The sequence below is a fragment of the Dicentrarchus labrax genome, unplaced genomic scaffold (genome assembly GCF_905237075.1).
Source record: "Dicentrarchus labrax unplaced genomic scaffold, dlabrax2021, whole genome shotgun sequence".
NCBI classification, from domain to species: domain Eukaryota; kingdom Metazoa; phylum Chordata; class Actinopteri; family Moronidae; genus Dicentrarchus; species Dicentrarchus labrax.
In genome coordinates, this window is record NW_026136702.1 from 17,616,302 (window position 1) to 17,631,926 (window position 15,625).

General features: G+C 37.9%; 1 protein-coding gene across 1 annotated transcript; it reads left to right on the forward strand.

Moving 5' to 3' along the window:
• Positions 1 to 5,730: 5,730 nt before the first annotated feature.
• On the forward strand, positions 5,731 to 15,145 carry LOC127377584 (myelin and lymphocyte protein). The gene is made up of 4 exons (XM_051425629.1): positions 5,731 to 5,888; positions 11,533 to 11,697; positions 13,060 to 13,203; positions 13,777 to 15,145. The coding sequence occupies exons 1-4, from the start codon at positions 5,802 to 5,804 to the stop codon at positions 13,849 to 13,851; spliced, it is 471 nt and encodes a 156-aa protein (XP_051281589.1). The 5' UTR covers positions 5,731 to 5,801; the 3' UTR covers positions 13,852 to 15,145.
• The last annotated feature ends 480 nt before the right edge of the window (positions 15,146 to 15,625 follow it).

Here is a 15,625-nt window from a genome sequence, read left to right on the forward strand (position 1 = left end):
CATCTCCACTGTAAAATAGCAAATGGTGTAGCATCGACTAGCACCATTACCACCATAAGACACCACTATGAGAGTGATAAGAGTAAATAAAAACTGCTGTGAGCCATAAAACCAAAACGCTGAGCTGCAAGACACAAAAAAATCTCTGTAGAGCTGAGAGAAACTGTAGAGTAGTTTATAATTCTCTGTAGGGTCATCACTAAGCTACCACTGTCACATTACACATCACTTAATATATTGATATACAAATATTTTTAGTGTAACTTTAAAGATACAAAATGGATATGGAGAACTTGAATCTCCATCTGTTCAGAATGCACTGTCAACTCATTTCCCTCTGCTCAATGAGACAGATTTCTCATTTCAAGTTAACAACAGTGAGGATTATGTTTCAGACACGTTGGAGGTTTAATACTGGTAAAGCATTTGTGTTCGTCATCCTCCTGGGAGGTCAGAGGTCAGGTTCAGCTACAGAGCAGATCCCTTGGAGCTAACAGGAATTCAGCAGACAAACAAAAGGGCTTGGACCTGGTTGCTCAAGTGGAAGTGCAGTTTGTGCGACTGTTAGTCCGTCCTACTCACATTGCGATGGAATGATTGAATAAATTTTGTTCTTTTTCTTTTTTTTTAATGAATGAAAATGTGTGTTTTGTCAGTCAGGATATAAAACACAATGCATTCTTTATCATTATTTGTGTATGTGTGCTACAGTGTGTAAGTACACCTGACACTGACAAATGGCCATTGTATTTTGACAGAGCTGGCAGGGGTTCCCATGGAAGTATTTGTGTGTGTTAGTGTGTGTGTGTGTGTGTGTGTGTGTGTGTGTGTGTGTGTGTGTGTGTGTGTGTGTGTGTGTGTGTGTGTGAAGTATTACGGCCTGTAACCAGATCCACAACGGAGGAGCTAGTCCAAGGTGTGTCTCTCTTAACACTGGCCAAACACAACCTGTTGGCTGCTTGGCGAGTGTAGCCCTATTTGTGCATGTGTGTGTTTATCTGGTAAAACAAGCCTGAGATAGTTTCATTATATGAGAAGATAAACTAAACCACCAAAGATCCCATGGATGAATTTTCAAGCGTTTTAAAGTAAATTGAATATGAACTACTGAAAATGGACCTCTTCCTGTGAGATGTTTGGGAAGATGAAGATTGGATGGCTATCTGGTTGGTGGGAGTGAATCTGTGAATTAGTTTGACAATAGTTCAAAATAATTCCAATGGTTCAGAAGATTCCTCTCATTGAATTGTGCATAAAACATTTGTCACAACACATTTCAAAGTTCAGATTTCTGAAATATAGCCAGTGGGGTGCAAGGATTTAAACATGTGATTAAAAGCAGAATTTTATGAAGGAGTGTAGAAAATGTACTAGCCCATATTATATTGGAGTGCAAGAAGTTTAAAGCTGTTAATCGGTACTTTTATATTAACATTCAAACCACTGTGTAATGTGACATGGGCCTTTTATTTCAGGGTTTTTTGTTGCTCCATATGAATTGTAGGGTACTGATATATAAAATGAGGAGAGTGAGTTGCGTGCTACAATTGCATTTTATTGATAAAACGATGAAAACTCTCAATAAAAGGAAATTTTAAGGTTGTGTCAAACTAATTGATGAGGTGATCCTGTCCTTCCACCATCCAAAACGCTGCCATATCAATAAGCTGACAGTTTGTAGTTGACTTGACCAACTGACTTCACAACGAGCTGATTAGCTGTTCAATCAGATGACATGTTTTCTGTTCTAAAACCAGTCGCTCGAAATTTGACACCACCAGCCGCCTTGAGTCGAGCTGAGACAACCAATTCACACTGCTGCAGCGTTTTCCTGCACCGTTCTAAAACTGTTTCATTCCACTGTGAATCTTTGGTCTGAACTTCGCTTTAGTTTAGATTGGGGGATGTGGTCATTAGACTGCTGGGGGAGGTGACTATGAGGTTGTCCTTGCAAATAAAACGGAATAAAATTTCTTTCACTTCAAACAAACCTGTGTTGCCACTGCTTCCTGCTCTTGTATCTGTAAGTTACAGCAAATGTAATAGCTATGATGACATGGAGGTTCTGGAAATCTCTCTGCAGTCATGTCAAGTTTGCTGGAACACATCATCAGAGGGAGTGACCCTCACTCCATTTAGACTTCTTGGTGTCACTGACCTTTAGCTTTGTAGCAACAGAGGGTTTCCAAACACACTTCGGTGACCTTAGCAGCAGCTAACAAATCAACAGGTTGACTCATGGTGTGTCAGCACCTGCAGAACAAAGCAAGTTTCTCTCTCTCAAAGAGACAAAACCCCATATGGACAACATGAAACCTGCTCTTACAGAATGACTCCCTGCACAATATTTCAATTATATGGTTCTGGTTAGTGCGTCATCAGCACAAATCACAAGATACAGTTCATATTTGAAGGCCTTCATTTTATTATGAAATATCTCTTATACTGCAGTTAGCTAGTAAAGAAGTGAACACACGCAGAGGTGATATTGAAGTGAATGAGACATTTTTTATCTTTAAGATTATGTGTAATTTGATCCCGTAGCTACATTATCTACATTAATCTCTAATTTGTAATTCAAATACTCAATACCACAACTCGCCTTGTTGTGGGTATGAAATCTGCAAGCTGTCAACACGTTAGAAAACTGACGTATGTTAAATGAAACTTAATGGTGTTGTTGCAAATGCGATTAGTCCTTGAGCAAGACCCTGAGCTTCTCACTGTTAACTGAGGAAAAATGCCTAAAATGCATCTTCTTGTCAAGCTTCCCATTGGAATAAATGCACAAAAATATGGTAGTACAGTATGATGAAGATTACAGACTGGATCTTTGACAGATTTCATTTTTATATGATATAATATGACATGATATACAGATCCATGAACTTGTATACCATTAGATCTTGCTGGATACTGGTCCTTTTTGTCAAGTGTCAGTGGTTCAGTCTAGAGCCAGGTTATGAAAACCTTTATTTCAAGTTTTAACCACTCAGTGTGCAGCAACTCTTCTTTATACACAGACAATTCTAAAGAAAAAGAATCCACGCGGTCTGTCCGACAGGTGATATCTGTACAGTGCAAAGCAGAAAACTTTGTAATGAGCGTTTAGCAACAGAGATAAAAATACAAACGGGTGCGTGCATGTTGTTATTTATTTTGTGGCAACACAGCAGACCGATTGATATTGAATTAAGACAGAGATAAAAAGAGTCGTCCTACACAATAGGTTTTGTATATTGTGCAGAGTTTTAATCCTTCAGCCTGGAAACCATCACGCTGTGTTTGACAGTTTGACTGGGCGACACACTCTGAGACAAAAGGACAATCTACACAATAACTCGTAATGTGATTCACAGCTGATTGACGTTCAACATCCTCTCTGACAAACAAAAAGTAATATTAGCTTCATCTCAAAAGGAAAAGCTTGACATTTAATTACACAATTTGCTTTTCTACAGAGATTTAAATGAGAAGATATTTCTCTCACTGTATGCAAAATGAAAAGCTACCTCGAGCAGCCGATTAGCTTAGCTTAACGCCTCTAAACAGGCAGATATACTGTAACTAGCATGGCAACACAAACAACATATGCTGATCAGCACCTCTAAAGCTCAATAACATACTATAATGTGTTTAATTTGATAAAGTGTGAAAAATTAAAAGTTGCGGTTTTACTGGGGGACTATGCTTTGACTGGAACCAGTAACTTTTTCTGCAATGTCTGCTGGTCAGATAATTAGTTTCTGGTGTCAGGTGGAAAACTACAGTGTAACAGCTGATGAATTAAATCCTAGCCACTCCTAGTGCCTCTCTTTCTCTCTGTTTGCTCACTGCTTGCTCTCTTGTTTCACTCCAAACCACTTCATCTACATGGGTGTCCCGGTTTGTGCTTCCTCATCCTCCTCTAGCTTTCCTAATCACTCATCCAGAAATGAGTTCTCAACCCATTCTCTCCCCGTTAACAACCCAAACTGACCCTCCCTACCTCTCTCCATCCATTTATTTTAGCCTTGAAGTTTACTGAGCAGGAATGCAGTTTAGTGGGTTCCGTACAAACACAGGTAGACAAAGACTTAAAAATGAACATAAAGTCAGGCTCCCATTTAGCTGATAAGGAGTTAAAAGGTGAGACATAATAGCCGTGTTAAAGTGTTAAATGCCATAAAAGACTGAAAATGAACGTAAACTGCTGGAATACAAATAAATAAATTCATGTTTTTTCTATTCATGTGCAGGGCAAATTAACACACACACACACAAATGTATTATATAAATTGAATATGGCACTTCAAAGCCCATTTTACACATCTTATATAAATGTGATGGCAATTTTAGATGCTGGTTTTATTTTTATATAAAAACGTCACAACAGAAATCTTAAATCAGACCTTATAACATTTCCATACCATTTTCAACGCCACAAGTCTGAATTAAATGGTGTTGGATAAATGTAAAGGTTGCAGGAGCAATGTGTCACATATATTACATTAAAATCACTATAATGATTTCTCACATATCATCTGCTTTGCTCAAAGAAAACACAATTAGTTGAAGATGAGTTGGTTTGATGTTGTTAGGGAAGAAAAAGAAAGTTGAAAAACTTTTATTCATGCCAGTGGCATTGATTAATAAGTGAATACACTTTACATAAAGTATGTGAGCAAATAGGAATTACATGAGAGTCCCAACTTCACATCTTGTCAGCTCATACTCAATACAATGAATGTATCTTGTAGTGAGCTTCATATCATTACTTTTCAACTCACCGATCCCTCTCGTGCACAACATGCTAAATATTGCGTCAGCTTTATCTTTTTCGGTAAATGTCTTGTCATGTAGGAAGAAAGCCATAAGGAACACTAATTTAAAAGACACTTATATGTCTTAATGGCAAAAAAACCCCCATCATATTAACAGCAATGTGTCTAATGTGTCCACTTGTGAAAAGGGCGACCTTACAGGTTGAATATTAATGACACAAAGAGTAACAATTTACTGGTTTGAGTATTGAATGTACTAGTTTTATAATATCTCTGTTATAATGAAATTCTGCTGGAAAAATCCTTTTTGGGCCTCAGCTGATTTTTGATGCGTCGTTTGAAAATGTACTTGCTGTGCCATATCCAGCTCTGTCACAGCATGGATGTATTATAAGGCAATTTCCTGAGCTCCCAAACACCATTGCTGCTTTTGTGCCACTCATCCAAAACAGTGTTGCTGAGGGGAAACTGAGTCTTGTTTGGGATTACAAAACAATCAACAAGTACCAAACTGAAAACTGAAACTACTGTGAAACCGCATTACAATAATCACTGTTACTAATTCTAATAATGCTGAACATAGAACATTGTATTTTTATTTGCATACAGATTATGTAACAGGTTATATGCTTTTATTTGTTAACCAAATGAATGATGTCACTGAGACTCCCAGATCCCACATAAACACTGCCTTGCCGTTAGGTAGTCAGGTAGCTGCCTCATAGTCACTTTTTTGTGTGCATGTAAACTGGCCAGCGCCATTTATGGAGGCACACACAAACACATGCAAACTGCACACAGAAGCACACACACATACACAGAGACATTCTCCCACTTCACAAACAAAACCCAAAAAGCACCTGTCAAACTGGTAGTTTCGACCAGAGGAATGGATGGGTAGGTGGAGTGCAGGAGACATAGAGGGAGGTGCAGGAGGAGAGAGGGGGGAGTGAGTGACTTCCTTTAAAAAGCAGATTAAAACAGGTTACACATCTCATTCTAGAGGAAATCACACACGCATACACAGTGTTTTGGATTATGGCTTCCACCACCTCAGGTGATGTTCTGCCCACAGGCGGCAGGATCTTCACCTCCATTCCTGACGTGTTCTTCATCCCTGAGTTTGTGAGTTTCTCATTTTGATATTTTTTGGGGGGTTCCTCTTTCCCCTTTGGTTTTTTCCCCTCTTCCCTATTTGAAACATTATCCCTTTTAGGCTCTCCATCTTTACTCAGCTTACCCAAGTGAGTTGCAGATCTCATTCCTTTCTCTTTTATCTGCCTGTTTCCTTTGTTCACATTCTCCTCTATCACCCATAATTCACTGCAGCATCATTTAGATAATGATCTTATTTCCTTGACTCTGTGTGCTTCCACATCTTTGCTCCATGAAGGCGAGTCTCTGTTATAGATAGGAATCCGTCTTCTCTTGTTATGTTGGTCAGCAGGCATCAGTGTTTGATCAGTGGAGCCAGCACAGATCAGATCAGCAAACCAACCGTGAAGATTAGAGATTAGAAGAGATAGGTTTGTTCAGGTCTGAAAGTATACAAGATTAAGCAGATGGAACTGGGTAATAAAACAACTCATATCTACTCTTTTTATTAGGTATTGTTGGCACAGACAAGTTATGTCAGTCAGAAAGCTTGGCAACCCGTTCATATTGACAGTTGATCCTAAGGGCAAATTGTTTGTGGTGAAACCCATATTGCCATAGAAACAGGAAAACAGCAACTAAACTTAGCAACAAAAAGCAAAATATCTAGTGAAAAATCCACCAAATATTTGGACAATATATATTGTGCAGTAGTTTTACTGCAATAATAACAGCGAGTAGTCAACATCTTTTGGTGGTTAAGTTCTGTAAGTGTGTGGTACTTTGCAACAATGGGACAACTAGCAAAAATGTCTCCTTTGAAATTAAACAATTTGCAACAGTGTAACAATTCTCTAAATCACACATCTAGACCTGTTCTTCCCTGACGGAATCATTTGACATTTTACAGATACTGAATAATGTTTTATTATTTTATTAGCAGCTTGAAAGTCACTCTAAAGTTGTCTATAATCATTTAAACTACAATAAAGTGTTTTAATTCTAAGGTTTCAATAATTTTGCAATAGTAGTCATCAACTTTTCCAATACCAATATTAAACCTGGACTTTTTTAAGGGACATTTTATGGAGAGAAAGAGGAAATGAGGACACACGCAGATCTGGTATTCCAATCTTGTTGGATCATGTTGGTTTATCCTATTCTTCTGTTCTTGCTTATATTTGTCCTTAGCTGCCTCTGTCCTTGCTTTGGAGGTGAAATATGAGACAATTTCTCCACTTCAATTAAGAGTCAATATTCATATCAGAATATAACACATACAGCTCCTTGATTTCCTAAACTCCTAAACGTGAATATTCAGAAACAAATATATGTGGACTATATGCAGGTTCTGTACAGGGAAGTGAAGATTAAATCAATGTGACACAGGTGGAAAAATAGCTTTAGCTGCAGAGGCAAGTGTAAATCTAAACCAACCATCAACTCACACGGTTCACTTGCTGGCTTAGGTCTTTTTTCTGGCAGCTGGCCAGTGCACCTTTCTTCTGAAATAACCTGCTGATCAGGTATGGAAATGTACTGGTAAGGTTTTCCGACACAAACGTAAAACCATCACGGATATAAAAAAGGGCAGGGAAAAGACAGGCTTGGCAGCTCATTTGTGTACTGCCCAGTGCCATCTTCCTGGAAACAAACTAAATGACTGAACTGAATTTCAAACTAAGAAAGTTCAGATGAGAATTAAGCAAGAAGACATTGACCACACCAATGTCTTTTGCAATCACACAAAACAAGCATTGTCATTTTGTGAAAATTAATTCTGCACTATTCTTATTATTACCGATGTGGCCCTTCACGTGGAAACCATTTCCATTGTTGAATAAAATTAACTAGACTGCAAACAATGGGATAATCCATCTATATAGACTAATGTTTGAGTTGGCATTCATTTTAAATCACCCTTAGGCATGACAGAGGCTTGAGGCTAGAAACGAGGTCCTGGTTTGAGGCCAGCAGCTGTAGTCTGCTTGGATCAGTTACAATTAATTCCAATGGCAAACCCAGATTAAAACCTTTTCTAAACCTATCAAAATGCCCATAAAAAACAATCCCTCTAGCAGCAGCATAATACACTAATCTATTATGTTATACTCAGTTTCTCCACTTGGCTCTAGTATATTTAGCTATTTATTGGCGATACAAGGATTGGATTTGAATTTATGAATCTACTGTGAAGAAGCGCAGCAGGAGAGGTTTCTGGACATTTTGATACATTCACTACATTTGCTGTGACCATGGGTTGCCATTGGAAGTCATTGTCACTGCTGTGAATCCAAGCGAACTAAAGCTGCCGTCCTCTGCGATAACACAAGCTGCAAACATTTCAGAGCCACCTGGCGGAGAGTGAAGATTTTCAAAGATCAATTTTCAGTGGACATTTAGTAGGCTGCAGGCCCTTTTACCTGGAATAGAAGTCTGATATGGAGTAGTAGAGATAAGGCTTATGCAATATTTGCAGATACCACTTCATGTGATAGCTTAAAGTAATGTTTGTTTGAAGTAAGAGGATTGTTTTCACAGTATGTGAACTGTTGCTTCAGTTTTTCTCACCTCTGTATCTTACTTTTCGGGCATCAAAATTAAAGTCGTAAAAGTGAGTGGACTTATATTTTAACTGTTTCCTCACTGATATATTGATATATATTACATATTGCCAATTTGACCTGATGTAATAAAATGACAGAGAATGTAGTTAGAATGTAGTTGTTAGATTTTTGGGTGGGAAAAATACATCAACTAATTCAAAGTAGCAAAACTACCACTTAATTATAATATCAGGGTTTTTATTGATAAAAACCTCCAAACATTGGGGAACCAGAAAGGATGTATTTAATGATAAACGTAGTAAAAACCTTTATATAAGATAGGGAAAGACAAATGTGATTTTACTATGCTAAAAACATTCATATTTCAAAGTAAGATCAACTGTAGCATTGCTGTGTAAGATTTAGTGGCATCTAGTGCGCCAGTTGCTGATTGCAATGACCTTGCCTCACTATCCCATTCCAAGCGTGTAGGGAAAATTACGGTGGCTGCAAAAAACGCGAAAAGCCCCGCCTTGAGCCAGCGTTTGGTTTGTCCGTTCTGGGTAGTTCAACATTGCAGACTCTGTAGCACTCGTTCTAAGGTAAAAACACAATGATTCTCATTTATTTATTTTTTTAAACACACTAAGGAAAACATGCCTAAATTTTATGCACTGGACCTTTCATTTCTTAATTAAAAACTTGGTTTAAACCCATAACCAAATCAAGATTGCATAGTTTCCAGAATGAAATAAACAACACATCTACAGGGGGCGTTTGAGGTGAAGTGATTTAATGTATAAATGTAGAGAAATATTTGAACAGCCTGCAGGTATATTGTTTGATTCAGGGTGTGGCAAATTCTTTACATGTGGTCAGGTTGGTTGCTAAGCTAATAAAATGCATAGTGGCTAGATTATGAATAGACTGTCCTGGCTTTGAACGCACTGTGTTTACACAGCTGAGTGAAACAGCTTTACTGCTTTCATGAGAATTTATCAAAGAAAAGGTTCAAAATGATGATTGGATATCAGGTTAGAGTGACTGAGTGAGTACATTAACCCTTTAACCAACAATTCCCAATTAAAGTGGCAGATGGTCCGTTTTAAGGTTTTGAAGTAGCAATAACATTCATAGTATTGTTTTGGTGTGACTGTATTAAATTGCAGAATGATTTGTTCATGTATTGCATGTTGATGTTTTGCTCATAGACATGCACCCACACAATATATCAAACTAACCATAAAATCATATATTTCACGCACAACAACCATTTATGTCGCCTAAAGGCCTTTTGTTATGTTTACCAGAGTAAATGTGTTGGATTTTTGTCCCCCTGAAAGCTGTGAGGGCCGGTTCTTCATTCTCCACAGTGTAAATCCAGCATCAAGAAGCGGTGGGGTTTATTTGCTGCTGACGTTGTGGGAAATTTCCTCTCTAGAAATTGTTTGTGTGGATCTGAATGTGGCCCCTGCAAGGGTTCGCTCCAGCTCTATTCCTGCACACCTGATACTTGAGGGCTTAATGCTGATTGGTTGAGCTGTAGTGGCGTGTGTGTGTGTGTGTGTGTCGCCCTTAAAAACTAAAAACTAGGACACAATAGGTCTTTTTCACACCTTGTCATATAAGGGAAAAGGTGCAGGTGGTACAAACAACATGGTACTAACAACAAAATGGTTCTGTTCTGTTCAAGTGTCTCAGTAAGCCATGGCAACAGTCAGACGGTGAGCCAGGAGACTGAAATTAAATGAAATTAATCATTAATTTTAGTATTTACACCTATGCTGTTCCCACTGTGACATCTTAAAATGTCTTCCATGAAAAAGGCCTATCCCAAAACAAAGAGAAGGTCTTATTGCACAATATAAAACAGGACACTGAAAGGGAAATAACTTTCCTGTACACAGTATCTACATTAAAGATTTTCAATGCGACTCTTATCAAGGAACAAATGCTAGTGGTTCATGCTCTATCTAAATGTGAAAGACTCTTTCAAGCATAATGTTTGTCAAAGGTGGAGAGAGAAATACTCAGAAAAAAATACACCCAAGAGTGCCAACATTGTGTGTGTGTTGAAAGGGTAGACCTTAGATCCAACCATTATTTTAAAGGGCACTCCAGCCATTTTACATCTGAAGCACAGGAGGGGCTGACTGAAGTCTGAGAAATAGCCAGATGGCTTGGAGACTACACACTTATAACAGAAAACATGTGTTACAAACTGTAGGTGTGGAATTTGAAAGACGTGGGGATTTAGCAGTCATCAAGAGTTAAACGAAATGATGCTGTCAAGTTGCATTATGGGGAATGTAGGATTTATTTTTTAGAGCTTGACCCACTCTAGGGACTAAACGTCAGGATATCTTAGCCTCTGCTGCTTTGATTTTAGAAAAATAATCAACATTTTTCAGATAACAATGTATCAAAAGACAATGTGAAACAATCATTGAAGGGGTCACTTGTAGTGATGAGCCTACAGAGACTTATAACCAGAAGTTTCAGCTCCCCTCAGCTTTATGGAGCTTCATAGCGACTTTGAGTGAAAAGGCTCTAAAAACCCCCCTCAGTCTACTTGTCTACAGTCACAGTTAGCTACTAGCTAGTGAACCTAATGGAGTATTTAGGAGCTACAAATCTGTATATTCCCCTCATGAGATGATAGAGACCAAAAACAGAGCATAGAGAAATTCAAGAGAAATAGGTGGCCAGAAACAACCCTAACTCCAAATAATTGATAATGTTGCTCCGTAACTGATGGATGTGTAAATAAGCAACTCTTTAATAACAAGTGGGCTATGTCATCTTAAAGGTCCAGTGTGTAACTTTTAGGAGGATCTATTTGCAGAAATGGAATATAATAAACATAGTTTTCATTAGTGTCACCTAAATTGTTGTGTTTTTGTTACTTTAGAATGAGCCATTTCTATCTACAGATGCCACGGGTTGTCTTCCATTGAGTCCGCCATGTTGAACCGCCATGTTTCTACAATAGCCCAGAACAGACAAACCAAACACTGGCTCTAGATAGGACCTTTTTAAGGCCTTTAATTTATCATGAGACTATCCATTAGCTAAAAAAAAAAAAAAAAAAAAAAACATTTGAACCTCACCCCCGTGTGAACCTGCAGGTGTTTGGAGGTTTGGTGTGGATCCTGGTGGCATCGACACGTGTTTTTATGGAAAACCCTGAGGGCTGGGTGATGTTCGTCTCCGTCTTCTGCTTCGTAATGACGACACTCTGGTTCTTCATCTTCCTCTGCGGAGCCAATCAAAGCAGCATCTGGCCCTCCCTGGTAAGACACACCCATCACCTGCTGATTGGCCAATAAATAAGTCAACCCTGGATATATATGATGGCCAAAAGTATGTGGATGCCTAAACATTACACCCATATGTTATTCTTCTCATTCCAAATACCAGGAGTTGTAGTATGTTGCTGAAACAGACCAACTCTTCTGGGAAGGCTTTGCACAAGATTTTGCTCCTTGGCTGCAGGAATTTGCTCCCATTGAGTAACATGAATATTAAGGTTGGGCACTAATGTTGAGTGTTAAGGCCTGGCTCCCAGTCGGCGTTTCTAATTGTCCCAAAAATGTTAAATGCGGTTGAGTTCAGGGCTCTGTGCAGGCCAGGCAAGTTCTTCCACACCAAAACAGGGGCCTTCAAAGTTGGAAGAACACTGTCTAAAATATCATTGTATGTTGTAACATTAAACATGTTACAGCACGTACATCCACATACTTTTGGGAATATAGAAGCACATCAGGTCCGTCAAGTTTGGAAAGCAAAAGTGCAAGCAATTAATTAATTGTCCAGTGTGTAAAATTTAGAAAGATCCATTGGCAGAAACGGAATATAATATGCATAACTATGTTTTCTATAGTATTTTAATCTGAAAAAAAGAATCGTTTCGAAATTAGAAAGCCTGCTTTTGTCTGCCTCTGTCTGAAAAGGACCCATTGATTCAAAATTAACTAAAGATTTTGATTATTGAATCTGTCACATTATCATTTTAAACTACACATACGTATTGTGCTAAAATATAAATATATAATAGAACCAGGTATACTTGCCACTCAGCCTTGCTTCCAATTTTTGCCTAGTGGCACTTGTGGTATTACAGTGCGGTCCCAAAAACCTTTTCCCTGTATAGGTCACAATTATAAAAGAGATATCTGTAAAACTGTTGAAAGGACACCTTGTACTGCAAAGTCAATCATGATAATTATATTATTTGATCCATGGAGGTCTAATGTTTGTCAAACTTTCCTCAAGCTGAGAAAAGCCACTTAATGTCAAGTCTATGTGCCGTGTGGTAACTTGCGGGCGGGACCAGCGGGAGATATTAATTGGGTCACATAACCAGGAAGTAAACCTGGAAGATTGAAAACATTTTTGGCTTGTGTGCCAGGCGAGCAATTCTTATTGGACTGGACAGGTACCATCATGGAAGTTTGGTATCTAATTTGATATCTATGTGCTAAAAGCTTGGCATAGCAACAGTAACTAAGGTAGGCAGGGCTTATTGAATAGTCAAAAAATTATAGTTCTGTTTTCTGCCTCTTTTCCCATTTGCTCTTATTCTCTCTGTCTCTCTCCCTGTCTTTGTATCCATCTTTTGCCTCCCTTCTTGGTTGACTCTCCTCCTCCTGTAGGACGTGGGCTATCATTTTGTGGCGGCGGTTTTCTACCTCAGTGCATCGGTGGCTCTGGCATACGTCACCATTCAGTTGGGTGTATTGTCGCCGATTCTAATTGGTGACTCTCTCAAAATCTACAGACTGACCATTGCTGCAGTGGTATGTCAAACACACTCACACACACATACACCTACAGCTCATAGCCATTACTATATTGACATGTACTAAAATAATCAGATGCGCTGTAAGTCAATTAAGACACTTTGGGAAAACACGTAAACAGCATTCTGTGATTGTTCTAACTTAAGTAAGGAGTTAAAGTAGTAAAGTTTGCTTTTTTCTGTACAATGTACAAAGGTACAATGTTACCTATGTAACTGCTTCTATCCAGTTGGATTGTCAGTATTATATATAATATATTATCAGCTTCTCCCGGGTTTGTGTTATCTGCCCACAATTCAGCCTGACATGTTTGGCATCTTTGGAAAATTTCTTTGGATCTCCACTTAAATGTACAATAAAGTTATGTGGGTTTGAATAATGTGTGGCTGTACAGCATAAACTTATAACGACTTAGAAGGTTGAAGATATAATATCAATGTGACTATTCAAATCAAAATCAGTTTATCGATCCCTTTGGTCTCATGAAACGCAGGATTTGTAACACCTCTGTATGTATTTCTCCCTCAAGGTGACAATCATCCATCTGTGTATCTGTGTGTGTGTTTTCAGGTGATGTCCTATGTGGCCACTCTTCTTTACTTCCTCCATGCCATTTTCTCTGCCATCCGATGGAAGAGGTCCTAAAACAACAAAACCAACCCAACCACAAATTAAAGAAAAGAAGAAACCTAACCAGCTGACCTGTCATTGGACTAAACACATAACTTTATTATTGTTGTTCTCAGAGTAACTCCTTTGAATCAAAGTGCCCAAACACTAAATGAATGAATGGGTGGAAAACAAGCAGGTTATTGATGAATGTTAAGTAAAGTAATGTGAAATTAAATGAAATGAACCTGTAGTTAAAGTTCAAATGTGTTTGTCAGAAATAAATGCGATATAAGGAAAGTAGATGAGTGTAAAAAACTAATTCAACTGCAGATTTAATCAAATATCTGGGAGCAGGTACAGCATTATAATGTTTAAATGGAAGAAATCTATAATGATATAAAAAGAAAATTGCACTGTATATTTTTTACAAAATAAGATACATTTCTTAAAGGGTCAGTTTACCCAAATAAGGGAACAATTTATTTACAATAAAAGTTGTTTAAATGTTTTTTTCTGAAGAATATCTACAATAACCAGTTCCTGAAGGTTGTCATTCTGTGAGCACCACAAATTAAATTCAACATGCCTCTGCTGTATTTGTGTGGAGGCAAAAATCTTATTTAAGAGGGATATCACAAATACTGGTCAAATAAACCCCAACCAACTGCATGTTTAGACACAATGGGTAAGAATGAAAAATGTTTTTCTTTTAATTAAGTTAAAGTTCAGATATTTACAAGTCTGTCTTGTTAATTAATGGCTTTACACTGGTTCCAGTTGGGTACTCCATATGCTTAGTACTGTACTATTATAAAGTTGGGGGACTTGTGAGAGACTGATTAAAAAAAACAGGCAGCAAAATTCTGACTTTCAGTCCCTACAATAATGTAAGACAAGCTTCAAAAATAATACTAGATTCTTCGCTTCTCATAATGCAACTTGATAGCATCTTTCATAAGAATTCTGTGGCAAACGCCCACATCTTTCAAACTCCACACCCACGGTTTGAACACAGGAAAATTCACAATCTTTTTGAAGATGTATTACAGATCAGTGATGAATGCCAGACTTTGCAGGAAACATTTCTACAAATCAAAGAGACATTTCACTAAGTAGTAGTATGTTAACCAAGTCTTTTTATTCCATTTTAATACTATCTATTTTCTTTCTTCTTTTTTGAAAGGCTTGGTTTTGATGTATGGTATGGATGGATGTTTAAAAAAATCTAAGGCTGTAAATATTTTGATGATTTCACTTTACAGATGTTTTTGGACATTTATGGTGTAAAATAAATGAATTGGACATTCATTAAACGTCATGGATTTTCTGTTTGGTCAGACTTTGCTTTTCACCTCAGACAAATTCACCTGACCTCACAGCTTAGCTCGCTTCTGACTGGTTCTATAATTAAAACTACTACTGAAATCTGTCCAATGTTGAATGTTAAACAACTATTCTGTGCAAAACATCACAGAGAACACTCTTTTCCAAAACCAGAGTAGACTGAATGATATGGAACATTTAAGACACTTCACACAGACAATGAGGGGTTAACATCCTCACTGTATCTCCCCCTGACTTACCTACAGTGTGCTGTCAGGTAAGTGGTGTTAGTATTACATAGCCCCAGGACACACATTCTCTAGTATGCCTGACTCTTTCAGGTTTCCAGTCAAGAATGCTGCATTTATCACAAATAAATATATATAAACCTACAACTGAAAGAGTGATAGTGGCTTCACAGTTACCCAATAACGTCAGTACTTCATCTATCTCTGCATTTATATATTTAAATCTGTTTGTACAT